This window comes from Mustela nigripes, chromosome 17 (assembly GCF_022355385.1).
Source record: "Mustela nigripes isolate SB6536 chromosome 17, MUSNIG.SB6536, whole genome shotgun sequence".
NCBI classification, from domain to species: Eukaryota; Metazoa; Chordata; class Mammalia; order Carnivora; family Mustelidae; genus Mustela; species Mustela nigripes.
The window spans coordinates 17,120,137-17,135,666 of record NC_081573.1 but is presented as its reverse complement, the minus strand read 5'-3'; the positions used below and the strand labels follow the sequence as shown (position 1 = coordinate 17,135,666).

At 47.7% G+C, this 15,530-nt stretch overlaps 2 protein-coding genes across 3 annotated transcripts in view; one reads left to right on the top strand and one right to left on the bottom strand.

Annotated features, from left to right (window-relative positions):
• Window positions 1-141: 141 nt before the first annotated feature.
• THAP8 (THAP domain containing 8) lies at window positions 142-11,829 on the bottom strand. Of its 2 annotated transcripts, none has more exons than XM_059383558.1 (3): window positions 11,666-11,794; window positions 1,708-1,900; window positions 142-1,481 (listed from the first exon to the last, which is right to left on the bottom strand). In XM_059383558.1, the coding sequence occupies exons 2-3, from the start codon at window positions 1,852-1,854 to the stop codon at window positions 1,080-1,082; spliced, it is 549 nt and encodes a 182-aa protein (XP_059239541.1). In that variant the 5' UTR covers window positions 1,855-1,900; window positions 11,666-11,794; the 3' UTR covers window positions 142-1,079. The 2 variants fall into 2 exon arrangements, with proteins under 2 accessions (XP_059239541.1, XP_059239540.1); XM_059383557.1 differs by having other exon boundaries at window positions 145-1,481; window positions 11,652-11,829.
• A 540-nt stretch (window positions 11,830-12,369) lies between these two features.
• WDR62 (WD repeat domain 62) overlaps window positions 12,370-15,530 on the top strand; it is a 43,022-nt gene continuing 39,861 nt past the window's right edge. The window contains exon 1 of the mRNA XM_059381611.1: window positions 12,370-12,654. Coding sequence (XP_059237594.1) covers window positions 12,478-12,654 — 177 coding nt within the window. The 5' untranslated portion in view covers window positions 12,370-12,477. The remainder of the gene's footprint in view (window positions 12,655-15,530) is intronic.

The following is a 15,530-nucleotide window of genomic DNA, read 5'->3' as shown; positions in this document are numbered from 1 at the left end:
GGCATGACCAACCCCCTGGCTGTCAGGCTGAGACACCTTAGCTACATGCCTACTTGGGGGGGGGGGCTCCTTTTTTAAAATTTTTACTTATATATATTTTTTTAAAGATTTTATTTATTTGAGAGAGAGGTGGGAACCCGATGTGGGACTCAATCCCAGGGACTCAATCCCAGGACTCCAGAATCCTGATCTGAGCTGAAGACAATCGCTTAACCAACTGAGCTACCCAGGCGCCCCTCATTTATAAAGACTCCTTTCTTTTTTAAGATTTTTTTTATTTGAGAGAGAGGCAGAGTGAGAGAGAGAGAACATGAGTGGGGTGAGGGGCAAAGGGAGAAGCAGAGTCTCTGCTGAGCAGGGAGCCCAGTGAGGGGCTCAATCCTGGAACTCCAGGATCATGACCTGGGCCGAAGGCAGATGCTTCACCCACTGAGCCACCCAGCCACTCCGGGGCAGGGGTTCCTTTCTGAAACCCCTTCTCACTTCTCTTGTCCAGCCCAGGCTGAAACCCCTGGAACCTCCAATTTGGCCCTAGGGTTTTTAGCAAGGAAAAAGCCTAGTCAAACTGATTCTTCAAGAGAGGATACCCTCTTCCAATACTCAGTAGTAAAAGCAGGAACATAAAGGCCTTTAGATGGGGCCGGGGCGACTCTGGTAGAAAGGCTGCAAACTCAAACTCAAGCTCTGTTAGGGGCCCGGCAGGGAACTCTCCAATAGGAGGGCACTGGCCTGCTGTGGAGTCAGACCCCTGGCTTGAATCCTGGTTGTGCATCTTCGTGGCTGCCTGACTTCAGGCAAATTACTGTAGCATCCTGGTGCCTGTTTTTCCATCTGAAAAATGGGGACCACAGCTGCCTGAAGGTCATAGTGAGTCTTCAGTAAGTTATTAACAATGTCTGGCAGAGAGAAAGGGCTCTTTAAATATTATTAAGAAACAGAGCAGCCATTACCCTGCTCTGACCAACAATTGGTAGATGTTACCAGATTGACTTTTCTCAAGAAAAGCCAGACACTTAGAAACATTAGTGAAATGTTCTGACTTTAAATACTGGTCTCTGGTTTAAAGGAAAAGACACAGGCTACGGGGGCCGGGTGGCCACACTCACAGGGCTCAGGGGGCCCTCCCGGCACAGCTGCTGCACCAGCTGTTCTAGGGCCCGCAGCCGCAGCTCGTGCTGCTCCTGGCGCCGCTGCAGGCTCCGCACCCGCCGCCGCAGCGCTCCCAGGACAGCATCCAGCCTGGCTAGTGGGTGCTGGGCCCGGACTCCAGGCTGCTGCCCTGCAGGAGCAGGAGGCGGTTGCAGGGGGGTCAGGAACACGGTGGTCGTGGCCTCAGGGGCTCCGGATGCTGACCCCAGTACCACAAGGGGCACAGGGCCTGGGGCCGAGACAGAGACAGCAGGACCAGGGGACAGGGGTGTGCCCTCTGGTGGGGAGGGAGGCACAACTGGCTTCTCAGTGTTGCGGGAACTCTGTTGCCTCTGGAAGACAAGGCATGGGATGGGGAGCATCAGGGCCAGACTCCAAGGGGTACTGCCCTTGGGTGAGGCCAGACCCCTAGGAGGAACTTCCCTCAAGGCTGAGGATCAGGTGGCAGGGCGGAGTCAAGAGACTCAGGAGAGGAGGGCTGGGGATCAGACTCCACGGATTAGTTCCAGGTGGGGAAGACGTGCTCAAACTCCAGCAGTGGGACCTCCTTTCACTCACCTTAGCAGGGGGTGCCGGGGAGAAAATGGATGGCACTGCATCAGGCCGCAGGTAGCGCACACCCCAGCGCCACTGGAAGCAGGAAGGCGTGAAATGCTCACTGCACAGGTGCTGGTGGCAGCTGGGCTCCCAGTCCTCGTGGCCCATGTGCCGCAGCCAGGCCTGCAGCCGGGGGCCATCCTTCAGTGGGAACCTGCCAGGGACCGTGGCGTCAGAGGGTCAGCAGGTGCAGTCCCAGCCCTCTCTGAGGACATGCATACCCAGAGATCCCTGGGCTCCACACCTCAGTTTCCCTAGGCTGGGAGCTGGCCCTGCCTCCTACCCAGGCTTGCTCTACCACCCACCCGCATCCCCTTCTTCAACTCCACCTTTGCAACACTCAACGTCAGCCCACCTCTCCCACCTCTGCTGCCCCTCCCATCCAGCCTCCATCCTCTCCTGGCTGGAGATTTGCAGTGGCCTCCTTCCTGATCTACCCATCTGTAGCCACAATCTGTTCCTCCACATAAGCCTGAGAGAGCAGTTTCCGAAACCGGACAAATCTAGAATGTGTCTACATTCATGCTGGCGGGGTGGCGTGAAAGATGAAGAGAGATTTAAGAAACATCCATTTGCAGGCTGTGGACCTCGTCTGCAACAAACCATTCCATAAAAAGACATTTTAACATAGTTAGGGAAAATTGAGCATGAATTGGGTATTCAATAGTGCTAAGAAATTAATTTTGCTAGGTATCATAATTGCATTGGTTTATGCTTCTAAAACAGTCCTTTGTTGGAAAAACATTTTGAAATATTTATAGGTAAAAGAACTAACATCTGGGACTTATTTTAAAATCACGCATTAAAGGTTTAAATTTTTTTTTCAAGATTTTATTTATTTATTTGACAGACAGAGATCACAAGTAGGCAGAGAGGCAGGCAGAGAGAGAGGAGGAAGCGGGCTCCCTGCAGAGCAGAGAGCCCGATGGGGGCTCAATCCCAGGACCCTGGGATCATGACCTGAGCCGAAGGCAGAGGCTTAACCCACTGAGCCACCCAGGTGCCCCCGCATTAAAGGTTTAAATGGGTGAGGGTAGATGGAAAAGATTAGCAAAATGTTGACAAATGGTAAATCTGAGTGACAGATGCATGAGAATCCGTCTTATAACTCTTTAACTATATAACTCTATAACTCTATTTTTTGTGTATGCTTGAAAACACCTGTTAAAAGGTTTTTAAACAACCCAACAACAAAATGGGCAAAGGACTTGAACAGATAGCTCTCCAAAGAAAATATACAGATGGCCAGCAAGCATATGAAAAGATGCTCAATATCACTAATCATTAGGGAAATATAAATCAAAACCATCAGATAGCGTCTCATAACCACTAGAACGGCTATCATAAAATGCAAAATGGGTGCCTGGGTGGCTCAGTCAGTTAAGCATCTTCAGCTCAGATTATGATCTCCAGGTCCTGGGCTCGAGCCTGGCATCAGGCTCCATACTCAGTGGGAAGTCCGCTTGTCCCTCTAACTCTCTCGTGCTTACATCCTTGTGCACGTGTGCTCTCTCTCTCTCAATTAAATAAATACATAAATAAAATCTCTTAAAAAATAAAAATTGAGGGGCTCCTGGGTGGCATAGTCGATTAAGTGTCTGACTCTAGGTCTCTGCTCGGGTCCTGATATCAGGGCCTTAAGGTCAAGCCCCATGTCAGGCTCTGAGCTCAGCGAGAAGTCAGCTGAAAGCTTCTCTCTCCCTCTCCCTCTGTCCCTCTCTGCACCCGTGCATGTGTGCGCATGCTCGCTCTAAAATAAATAAATAAATCTCTAAAAAGTTTAAAAAATGAAAATTAAAACAAAACAAGTGTTGGTGAGGATGTGCAGAAACTGGAACCCTGTGCGCTGCTGGTGGGAAATATTACCTGGAGCAGCAGTTGCAGAAAATAGTAAGGCACCTCCTCAAGAACATCAAAAATAGAATTACCATGTAAGGGGCACCTGGGTGGCTCAGTGGGTTAAAGCCTCTGCCTTCAGCTCAGGTCAAGATCCCAGGGTCCTGGGATCGAGCCCCGAGTCAGGCTCTCTGCTCCGCAGGGAGCCTGCTTCCCTCCCTTCCTCTCTCTGCCTGCTTATGATTTGTCAAATAAATAAATAAATAAAATCTTTAAAAAAAAAAAAATTACTGCATGAGCCAGCAATTCTGCTTCTAGGTACAGACCTAAAAAAATCGTTAAGTGGGGTCTGGAAGAGATATTTGCCCATTCATGTTCATAACAGCATTATTCACAATAACCAAAAGCTAGAAGAAACCCAATATTCATCCATGGATGAATGGATAAAGAGAATACAGTATATGCATACAACAGAGTATTACTGAGTCTCCCAAAGGAAATTCTAACACATGCTATAATGTGGTGAACCTTGAGGACATAATGGTAAGTGAATTATGCCAGTCATACACAAAAAATACATGAGGTAGCTAGAGTAGTTCAGTTCACTGGTTTCCAGAGGCTGGGGGTAAGGGGGGCAGGAAATTGAGACTTGTTGCTGAATGGGTATGGAGTTTCAGTTTTGCGAGATGACAAAGTCCTGAAGACTGGTTGCACAATAACGTGAACATCCTTTTTTTTTTTTTTTTTTAATTTACTTGACAGAGAGAGATCACAGGTAGGCAGAGAGACACGCAGAGAGAGAGGAGGAAGCAGGCTCCCTGCCAAGCAGAGAGCCCGATGTGGGGCTCGATCCCAAGACCCTGGGAATATGACCCGAGCCCAAGGCAGAGGCCCCAACCCACTGAGCCACCCAGACAACCCCCTCCTTTTTTAAGATTTTATTTATTTGAAGGGCGCTGCCTTCGGCTCAGGTCATGATCTCAGGGTCCTGGGATCGAGTCCCGCATCGGGCTCTCTGCTCAGCAGGGAGCCTGCTTCCATCTCTCTCTCTCTCTCTCTCTCTCTCTCTGCCTGCCTCTCCATCTACTTGTGATCTCTATCAAATAAATAAATAAATCTTTTAAAAAAAAGATTTTAAAGATTTTTTTTTAAATCTTTTTTTTTTAAAGATTTTATTTATTTGACACAGAGAGATAGTAAGAGAGGGAACACAAGCAAGCGGAGTGTGAGAGGGAGAAGCAGGCTTCCTGCTCAGCAGGGAGTCCATGTGGGGCTCGATCCCAGGACCCCAGGATCATGCACTGAGCCAAAGGCAGATGCTTAACGACTGAGCCACCCAGACGCCCCAATAATGTGAATATCCTGAATATTATTGAACTGTATATTCAAAAATGGTTAAGATGGTAGATTTTATATGTATTTTACAATTTAAAAAAAATTAAAAATTAAAGTATAAAAAAAATTAACTAAATAAAAGCTTTCCCTGTGAGAAGTAGGTGGGGACTCTGAGACTCAAGACTGTCCACAATGAAGATCTCATTTTCCAGCTTCATCTGCAGCCAGGAGTGGCCACATAACTGAGTCCTGGCCAGTCTGTCCTATGGCAGTTGTGAGAACCTGTGACATATTAAATGTTTATTTTATTTTATTTATTTTTTTTTAAAGATTTTATTTATTTATTTGACAGAGAGAGATCACAAGTAGGCAGAGAGGCAGGCAGAGAGAGAGAGGAGGAAGCAGGCTTCCCGCTGAGCAGAGAGCCCGATGCGGGACTCGATCCCAGCACTCTGAGATCATGACCTGAGCCGAAGGCAGCGGCTTAACCCACTGAGCCACCCAGGCGCCCCTAAATGTTTATTTTAAGCAGTTAAATTTTGAGACAGTTTTTGTTATATGGCATTAGATAACTAATATAGTTGGTCATCCACATTCCACCTGCACTATACATTCTACACCTGTCACATCATTTACTTAATTCTTTTCTTAAAACTGACCAACTTTAAAAATGAAACAAGGGGCACCTGGGTGGTTCAGTAGGTTAAGCCTCCGCCTTCAGCTTGGGTCATGATCTCAGGGTCCTGGGATCCAGCCCTGCATCGCGGGCTCTCTGCTCAGCGGGAAGCCTGCTTCCCTCTCTCCCTCTGCCTGCCTACTTGTGATCTCTCTATCAAATAAATAAATAAATAAAATCTTTTCAAAAATGAAACAAAAACACCTCAAAGAGAAACTTTATACCACACCTGAAAATGGAAGAATAAGTATCAATTCCACAAACAGAAGCTGACCAGTAAGACAGCTGGATACCGTCATCTGCCTGGACATCACACAGCCCTAAAACAGAGTGTGGAGGTATTCTATGCACTGACATGCTATTGGCAGCCGTAGACATTCCAGGAAAAAACCAAAGTTCCAAACAGAGTATATCCACTTTTAGTAATTGTGGGAGGCTCAGTAACAGCCCTCAAAAGACATGCATTTCCTAATCCCTAGAACCTGTGACTACTAGGTTGCAGGACAAAAATGTGATTCAGTAAAGGATCCTGAGATGAGGAAGTCATCCTACCTAGATTGTTCCCTGGGCCCTACATGCAATCGCAAGGATCCTTGTAAGGGGGTGGGTGGCAAGCAGATGTTACAACAGATGAAAGAGGAGAATGTGATGTGACCAAAAAGGCAGAGGCTGGAGTGACGTGGTCACCAGAAATCAGAAGAGGCAAGAAATGGACTCTCCCCTATAGCCGGCATCTCTGGGAGTGCCACCCTGCAAACACCTCGATTCTGCCCAGTAAAACTAACTTGCGCTTCTGGTCTCCAGAAGTGTGAAAGGATAATTTCTGCTGTTTTAAGCCATCAAGTTTGTTTCAGTAGCCACAGGAGACGAATACAGTAATAAGGGGGAAATTAGGACATGTATTCATGTTGCTTGTATTTGCATAAGGAAACTGGAAAAGATACATGAGAAAGGAGGTGAGCAGGATAACAGAGATGGGCCTGGGAGCAAGACTTTCCAGCCAAAAGGCCAAGGGACAGGGCAGGTGGGGGTGGGGTACAGCTGGTGAAAGAGGACAAAAGGGCTGACTCAGAATCTGAGCTGTGGCACCCAAAGAGAAGAACCCCATGGCACGCAGCCAGGAACTCTGGCTGCCGCAGTCCCTTTTGCCTGTTTGAGATACAAATCCTCCCATCAACCCCATTCTGCCTGGACACACACAAGAAATCTCTTGCAGCAGCATTCCCCACCCCCTCCTCTTTGGCAGAGACTGGCAAGTGACTACTACACACCTCCTTTTCTTCTTCCTAACAAAAACTCCAACTTCAGCTGAGGTCAGCATGTGCTGTGCTAAAAGACTACGTCTCCCAGATTCCTTTGTGTAGGTGGGGCCATGTAACCAAGTTCTGGCCAGTGAATGCTTTCCTGTTGTGTGAGAAATCTGGGATGGTAACTTAAATGCGAAAGGGTTCTCAAATGGATCAGGGTAGCTCAAAGGGCAAAGGAGGAGAGTATCATGAAAACCCTCTTCCTCACTTGGTCTTTTTCTTATTCTCCTTTGTTCCTTTGGATGGCAACACTTTTATAATGGGTTCTCTAAAAATCTACTTTAGGGGTACCCGGGTGGCTCAGTCAGTTAAGCGTCTGCCTTCAGCTCAGGGCATGATCCCAGAGTCCTGGGATTGAGCCCCTCATCAGGCTCCTTGCTCAGTGGGGAGCCTGCTTCTCCCTCTCCCTTTGCTGCTCCTCCTGCCTGTGTGTGCTCTCTTGCTCTGTCAAATAAATAAATAAATAAATAAATACAATCTTCTTAAAAAATAAAAATTAGGGGCACCTGGGTGGCTCAGTGGGTTGAAGCCTCTGCCTTCTGTTCAGGTCATGGTCCCAGGGTCCTGGGATTGAGCCCCATATCAGGCTCTCTGCTCAGCGGAACACCTGCTTCTCCCTCTCTCTCTGCCTGCCTCTCTGCCTACTTGTGATTTCTCTCAAATAAATAAATAAAATCTTTAAAAATAAAAATTAAAAAAATCAAAACCTACTTTAAGTGGACAGTGTCCTCCTTTTTTATAGAATAGTGTAGTCTTGTTGGTCATCTTTCTAGATCATGTAATGGCATACACTGCTAAAAGTTCTTCTTTTCCAAAAAAAAGTTATTTTATTCCTTACTAACAGTCAATTCAGAATGTCTTCAGAGTGGTTAAATGCAGCTAAATTACTACATTTCCCCGTCTCCTTTGCAGCTGGGGGTGAGTAATGATGAAGAACTCACCACTGGATGGGGTTGCTGGGAAGGCTGGATGAAGGGGCCTAACTCAGTCTACAGTTGGAGCCCCTTTTGCTCTTCGTTCCTTCTCTTTCCTTCTTACCAGGAATGGTAGGCTATAATGGCTGGGCCACCTGGCAACCATCTTGCATGGAAGCTGCGTGCCAATGATGACAACACAGAAAGATAGGAACCTCAGCCCTAATCACTGTGGACCTGCCACACCAGTGCTGGTCTGTTTTGTTTTTGTTTTATTTGAGAGAAAAGTAAACCTTGGTAGATTCTAGTATCGTTCAAAGTATTTGCTGCCCTTCCCCACATGAAGATTACATATTTCTACTGCACTGACCTGAGGCTTGCCATAGACTTACTTTGGCCAAGGACTGAAAGTGACATGGGCCACTTCTCAATATAGCATTTATGACAAGCCATTGGGTGACTCTTCCTACTTTCTCTTTCCTTCCTCCTACAAGACCAGCAATATTCCATGTAGGGGAGGGTCCTTTGGCTTGAGTCCCAGGTTAGCATATTATACAGTAGGTCCACATATGGTCTGCAAAGGACAGAGTATGAATGAGAAATAAACCTCTGTGGTAGTAAGAGATTTTGTGACTATTATTGTGTCTGTATAACTTAACCATGCTGTATCCTATAATATGCTGTACCTCCATAATTTTTTTGAGCCAATACTATTTCAGGACTTTCTTATTGTCACCCAAATGCAATTCCCAACTCACAGGTTTCCCATTAGAGAGGGCTCTCATTTGTCCCAAAAGGGCTGAAGACAGAACTAATGAATGGTTCCTCTGGCTGCCTGGCAGGCTCCTATGTTATTCTCTGGCAGCCACTTCCCTCGACAGGTTTCACCTTGTTCCTTCCTGCCATCTACACCTTCTCCTGAATCTCTTTTGGTAACAGCTCCTCATCAATCTCTTATTGACCATGTGGCTTCTGCAAGACTGATTCAGAGATAAGCCTTAAGGCAGAAATGGGTTAGCCTGTGTAAGGGACAGCCTGGCAACCATGGGTGGAATTTAAACAACATAGACATGAACTGATTTTTATAAAGTCATCTGGCTGCTTTGTACAACTGTCATTGTTCTCCTCGTTACTGTATGTGAAGCACTTCTAACAGCATACAATAGGTGATCTCTAAGTAAGCTGTTATTGGTGTCCTTCTAAGGGACGCGGAAGTATAGGCAAGGAGGCCAGAAGCAGCTATCACCACCATGTCTCATTAACAGAGGATGGTGGCCTGAACGATACTGTGAGAGCAGAGGTAATGAGAAGGGGTCAGGCTGGAAATGTAGGGGTTTTCTGTTATTTCCTAACAGTTTACTTAGGATTTTCCCATTTGCATTTATAACTGTGTTGACACAGCATGAGGGGTTTTGCTGTGATTGTTGCAAGGGATGTGTTTGGAGGGTAAAGTCCAAAGATGGGTCGATGGACTGGACAGGGACAACATGCTGAAGAGAGGATTGGGAGTGACTCCCAGGTTGTATGTCTAGTTCTTTAATGTTCCTTCACTTATCCATGAACTCTGTCCGGACAGGAACAACATCTGTCAGGGTCCTCTGGGTCCTCTGGGTACAGCAGGGGCTTCCTTACTCCAGGAGACACTCAGAGTTGCTGAATTAATAAAGAGTGCCAGACGTGACCTATGTAAAAAAGCAAATCTGGACACACTGATATGAGTTTAAAGACTCCTCTGCATCACTCCTACTCTGCATCAGGGTCCCTCAAGGGACATGGGCTGCTGGGGTTCCTGGGAGAGGGCATCTGGAAGGCATTAATGAAATTCATCCAACAAATATTTACCGAGCACCCACTATGTGCCAGGCCCTGTTTGAGGGCTGGGGAAATAACAGAGAACAAGACGGAAAAAAATCTCTGCCTTCACGGAGCTGACATTCTAGTGGGGGGTGGTGGAGAGAATAAATGAATACATCAAATATGTGATATGCCAGATAATGATAAGCATTAAAAAGAAAAATAAAGTGGGAGAGGGTTATCATTTTACACAGAGTGGTGACCATAAAGGTAAAACCTTTCCACGTAGAGGGAAAAGCACGAAGTCCCTGAGGTAACAATGTGCCTGGCATGTTAGGGGTACACGGAGTTGCCAGTGACACTAGAGCACAGGGGTAAGGTGTAGGAGGAAGGAAATGAGGTCATATAGATATTGGGGATCCAGCTCCTGTAGGGCTTTGTAGGGCTTTTTGTCTGCTTCAGTCTCATCTTTTTGTCTTTTATTGAGTGAAGTGGGACCCAGGGGAGGATCTGTTGGTTTTTTTTTTTTTTTTATTTTACTGGCAGGGGGGGGGGAGGGAAGGCAGGGAGGGGGGGGGGGGGGGGGGGGGGGGAAGCAGGCTCCCTGCTGAACAGAGAGCTTGATGTGGGGCTCGACCCCAGGACTCTGAGACCATGACCTGAGACAAAGGCAGAGGCTTAAGCCACTGAGCCAGGCACCCCACCCAGGGGAGGATGTGAATAGAGGGGAACTCTGATTTGACTCAAGGATACACAGGTTCCCTGTGACTGCATTTGGGGATGAGTGTGTGGGAGTGGGTTGACCAATGAGGAGGCTACTGAAGTAGTGCAGTCAGGTGGTAGTGGTAAGGGCCAGAACCAGAATGCAGGCAGAGAAGAGGGTCAGAAGTGGTCAATTCTTGATGTATTTTAAAGGGAGAGCCAGCAGGATCTGCTGATGGTCTGGATGAGGAATGAGTTCTGGCACATTTAGACTAAGGCCACAGGGACAAACCTGTAGTCCAACAGAGTCAGGTTTATTTACTATGACAATGAGGGAAACTGCACACCAGAAGTACGAGAAGTCTCACTCAACAAAGGAAAAGACAGGATTATTATTTGTATTTGAGAGAAAGGTGAATTTTAGATGAAATGTAAATGAAACTGGATAGGCTTAAAGCAAAGGAGAACTGTGTGGATAGATACTAGTCAGGATTGTGAAGTGAGTCCAGGGTCCTGCCTCCTTGAAAGCAATAAAGTTTAGTTAGAGGTGGAAAACTGTGTCCAGAAATGCCTTTCCTGAAGCTCTGCACCTGGGTAGAAGCAACTGAGGTTGCTTCTCAGTGTCAAAGTGAGAACAACTCCAGGCATTGAGATGTTTCATTTTTACTGATATAATCCCAAATGGCGAAGTTTATGGCAGCCTATGGTTTTAGGCTAAAAATTTTTTTCCTACTAAATTTTCCTACTAAAAAAGCAGCAGTCACTCAAAGAAGGGGAATTTTTTTCACTTACATCCGCATGTCCCTGAGAAAAATACAGAAATGTTTTTCCTATTCAGCCGGATTTTCCCGTGTTTTTTATTCTAGCCGGGGAATAAGAAATGGGAAGACAGATTTTTTTTTCTTTTTTTACAGTTCAAGCTAATTTTTATTTTCTCAAGTGTGAGGAAAGAAAGGAGGTAGGGATGACTCTAAGGTTGCCAGCCTGAACAACAGGAAAGATGGAGTAAGCTCTTAACTAAGAAAGGTTGTGGAAGGTTTGGGAGGGAGACAAGATCAGGAGCTCAGTTTCGGATGTTTTGCGTTCGAGATACCTCAAATTCGCGGAGATGACTAGCGGGAAGTTTTAGGCTCCCTCCACAGTCCTACTCCTCACGCTCGCACCTGTAATTAATAGTTTATCCCTGTGCTTTAATACATCTGTATTGTATGTGCTCTGTTTAGTGCTGAGTATACCGACTCTTCAATTTGCTACTAGCCCTGCTTCTAGACACCTGCAAGATGGACCAGCGCCCGGCACAGCCGCAGTTACCCTCGGGCCCCGCCCCGCGCTTGCGCTCACTTGTAGAAGCTCACAGGACGGTTGTCAGCGCCCAGTCGGCCCGCAGTGTTGGAGCAGTTCGGAGCCCGGCAGTACTTGGGCATGGCTACTCGACCCGGTTAAGTTCTGCCCAGGCTGCAGTAGTGCTCTGGTCCTCTCCGGGTGCCGCCGAACCCCGCCCCGCCCGCTCTCCGCCTGCCTCACGTGACGGCCCCTGGTGTCACGTCACATGTAGGGTACTAGAGCGCCTGCGCGCTACGCGCCCAGCCCTGTTACCACGGTGACGCTCTGGTCACGTGGCAGGTGGGGGCTAGGCTAGGCCTTCGGCGCAAAGCCAGCTCTCAGTCGCCCGGCCCTTACCACATGTTGAGGGAGAGGTGGAGTCACGGCTTTTTTGAGCCTGCGCCAAGTGGCCCACTTTCAGCTCCACCCCTACGCTTACATCCGGGCGACTGCCCCTGTGTGGGTAGTTGCTTGGGGATGGGGAGTGTAGCAAAAAGCGAACTGGAGGTGTTGGTTTTAGCTACGTGAAAGTTAAAACCTAAATGTTTGTTAATGATGAAAACACCACATAAAAAACGCCACTTCTCTTGATCAGGCATCCTGTAAACTAGCTACGGCTCCACCCTGCCATATACTTTGCTCCACCTCTCAGCCCTCATTGGTCAAAACCGCCGCCCGGCCGCCCTGACATTGGCCAGACCCGAGCCTGCCGCGTCCAATGGGCGGCGGCGCCGGCTTTCCCGCGGCCGTTTGCTCTTCTAGTGGGTCGTGGAGGCGGCGGCGGCGGTGGTGGCGGCGGTTGAGGGGTTGAAGAGCGTAACGGTCGCCCGGCTCCGGTAAGACGATGGCGGCCTTGGGGCCCGGAGGCTACGCGCGGAATGATGCAGTCGAGAAGCTGCCATCCGTGGCGGTCGGAGTTCCGATGAGGAGGGGCCAGTGCTCTCCACCCCCCGCTCCGCCGCTCTGTCTCCGGCGGCGGACACGACTCTCGGCGGCGCCGGAGGACACGGTGCAGAGTCGGGTGAGGAGCTGTTTGTCCTGCCCACCCCAGTTCCAGGGGCCTGATCCCGCCCTTAGGTCGTTGGCCCCGCCCTATCAGCCCTCAGCTTGTCCCCTCCCGCTCCTCTCCTACCCGCGTTGTCTCCTAGGTCCCGCCCCGTTAGCCAGGGCTACTCCCACTCTCCCGTCTGCTCCTACTCTCCGGTCTCCAACTCTCCCCGGTGCTGCCACCCTTCCTAGCCCGTTTCTCCCTTCCCCAAGGAGTGTATTTTAGTTCTAATCACCATCTACTCCCTCCTTCCTGCGTATCCCGTAAGTCACCTTTAGATGTCTCTCTGGGACCTTCCATTTTTGTTGACTTCGCCCTTCGCTTGATCTTTAGTGTCCCTACCATTGTTTAGTCCAGATACCTACCTACCTACCTCGTCTGTCGCTCAGCTGACTCCATCTTCTCTCCCCACCTGCCTTCTCTTTCCTTTTCCTTTTCCAGTGTGGAATTTTTATTACACATTGCCACCCCAAATTATGCCACCCCAATTACCCATGTGAGTAATTGCAAAATCTCACCAGCGGCTCCCTGTTGCGGTGTGGCGGGGGTGGGGGGTGGCGTACAGAACAGTTCCCTAACTCCTGAGAGAAACAAAGAAGATTTTAAAGTAGGTAGAAGGAATGCCATTAGCACAGACGCGATTTAAAAAATTGTTCTCCAACTTTCTGACCTACAAAGTCTGTTTTTATAAAATAGAAGCAACAGTAACCATACCATGGAGTTGCAGGGAGCAGAAATGAAATTGTGACTATGACCTGTTTGGCAGAGACCAGGTAGAGGATGGAAACATGGTAGATGCTGGTGAATCTTGTTCCTGCCACAAGGATTTCTGCTGCACTATGATTATATCACCCAATACTGGCTGCAAGGCCTGGTCACGTGGCCCCTGCCCATCTCTCTGGCCCTACATCCACTGTCTTCCCTTTTATCAACATTCAGTCACCCTAGCCTGCTTTCTGTTTTCCTGAGGCTAAAAGCTCTTTTCCACTTCCTAAGCATTTGCCAAGTCCTCTTGGTTTTTTGCAGCAGTCCACCTGGCTGGCTCCTCATCCCTCAAGTCTCAGACTGAATATCCCTACCCGGAAAGGCCTTCTTGAACCTCAGCCTAAGACAGACACCTACTTTAGTCTTTTACCTAGCATCCTGTACCTTGTATGTTCCTGAAAGTGCCTCGTGAGCTCTAAACTGTGTATAAAATAGATGAATAGCAATAGCAGTTTCAGAGAAGCGGTAAGCAATAGGGTTAAGCAGCTTCTGGACCCAGATTGCCTGGGCTTAAACCTTAATTATGTTCTTTTTTCTTTTCTTAAGATTTTATTTATTTATTTATTTTGAGAGAGAGAGAGAGAGAGCATGAGCGGGGGGCTGTGAGGTCCTGGGATCAAGCCCTGTCTGCTCAAAGTGGAGCCTGCTTCTCCCTCTCCCTCTGCCTGCCACTCTGCCTACTTATGTTCCCTCTCTCTTTCTCTGTCAAATAAATATATAAAATCTTCTTTAAAAATGACCATTATAGGGGCGCCTGGGTGGCTCAGTTGGTTAAGCAGCTGCCTTCGGCTCAGGTCATGATCCCAGCGTCCTGGGATCGAGTCCCACATCGGGCTCCTTGCTCAGCAGGGAGCCTGCTTCTCCCTCTGCCTCTGCCTGCCATTCTGTCTGCCTGTGCTCGCTCTCTCTCCCTCTCTCTCTCTCTCTGATGAATAAATAAAATCTTTAAAAAAATAAAAAATAAAAATGACCATTATAAAAAAAAATGACCATTATAGGGGTGCCTGGGTGGCTCAGTTGGTTATGCGGCTTTCTTTGGCTCAGGTCATGATCCCACAGTCCTGGAATCCAGCCCTTCGTTAGGCTCCTTCCTCACTGGGGAAACTGCTTCTCCCTCTCCCTCGGACTGCTGCTCCACCTGCTTGTGCTCTTTCTCTATCTCTGTCAAATAAATAAATAAATGAAATAAAAATAAATTAAAAAATTTTAAATGACTATTATATTTTATTAATATCCAGTAATGCTGATTGACAGATATAAAAATGTTGGGAGTGCCATTGCCTGATTGCTTGGGTTAGAGTCCTGGTGCTGCTCCTTCCTGGATGGGTTACCTCTCTGAGCCTCTTTATATCCTCATCTGTAAGATGGAGATGGTGATGATGATGATGACCACATCACAGGGTTATAAGTCAGTTCAGCTGTAGGTATTTAAACAATTCCTAGCTCCTGGTAATTGCTCAAGAAGCCTGAGCTCTTATTATCCTCTGTTTGCCTCTCTTTTTTTTTTTTTTAAGATTTTATTTATTTGACAGAGACATAGCGAGAGAGGCAACACAGCAGGGGGAGTGGAGTGGGAGAAGCAGGCTTCCTGCAGAGCTCTGCGGGAAGCCCGATGCAGGGCTCAATCCCAGGACCCTGGGATCATGACCTGAGCGGAAGGTAGATGCTTAACAACTGAGCCACCCAGGTGCCCAGTTTGCCTTTCATTTCTGAGGCGAAGGACTTGCTTGAGAATGTTTTACTTTGTAAAAAATTGGAAGCTAGTATATTCAGGATATGAAAATACCATAATTCTAATAGTCCATATTCTAAATAGTTCTAATCAACCATGTTGGAGATTTGCCCATTTAAATTGCTTTGCTTAAAGAATTTTTGAATTTTTTAAAGATTTTATTTATTTATTTGACAGAGAGAAATCACAAGTAGACGGAGAGGCAGGCAGAGAGAGAGAGAGGGAACAGGCTCTCTGCTGAGCAGAGAGCCCGATGCGGGACTCGATCCCAGGATCCTGAGATCATGACCTGAGCCTAAGGCAGTGGCTTAACCCACTGAGCCACCCAGGCGCCCCAAGAATTTTTGAATTC

Coding starts and splice junctions, on each gene's coding strand:
- THAP8 (XM_059383557.1), bottom strand. CDS start 11,734: ATGCCCAAGTACTGCCGGGCTCCGAACTGCTCCAACACTGCGGGCCGA. Junction 1,901..11,651: donor CGTCCTGTGAGCTTCTACAA/GTGAGCGCAAGC, acceptor GGTCCCTGGCAG/GTTCCCACTGAAGGATGGCC. Junction 1,482..1,707: donor CCCCGGCACCCCCTGCTAAG/GTGAGTGAAAGG, acceptor CTTGTCTTCCAG/AGGCAACAGAGTTCCCGCAA.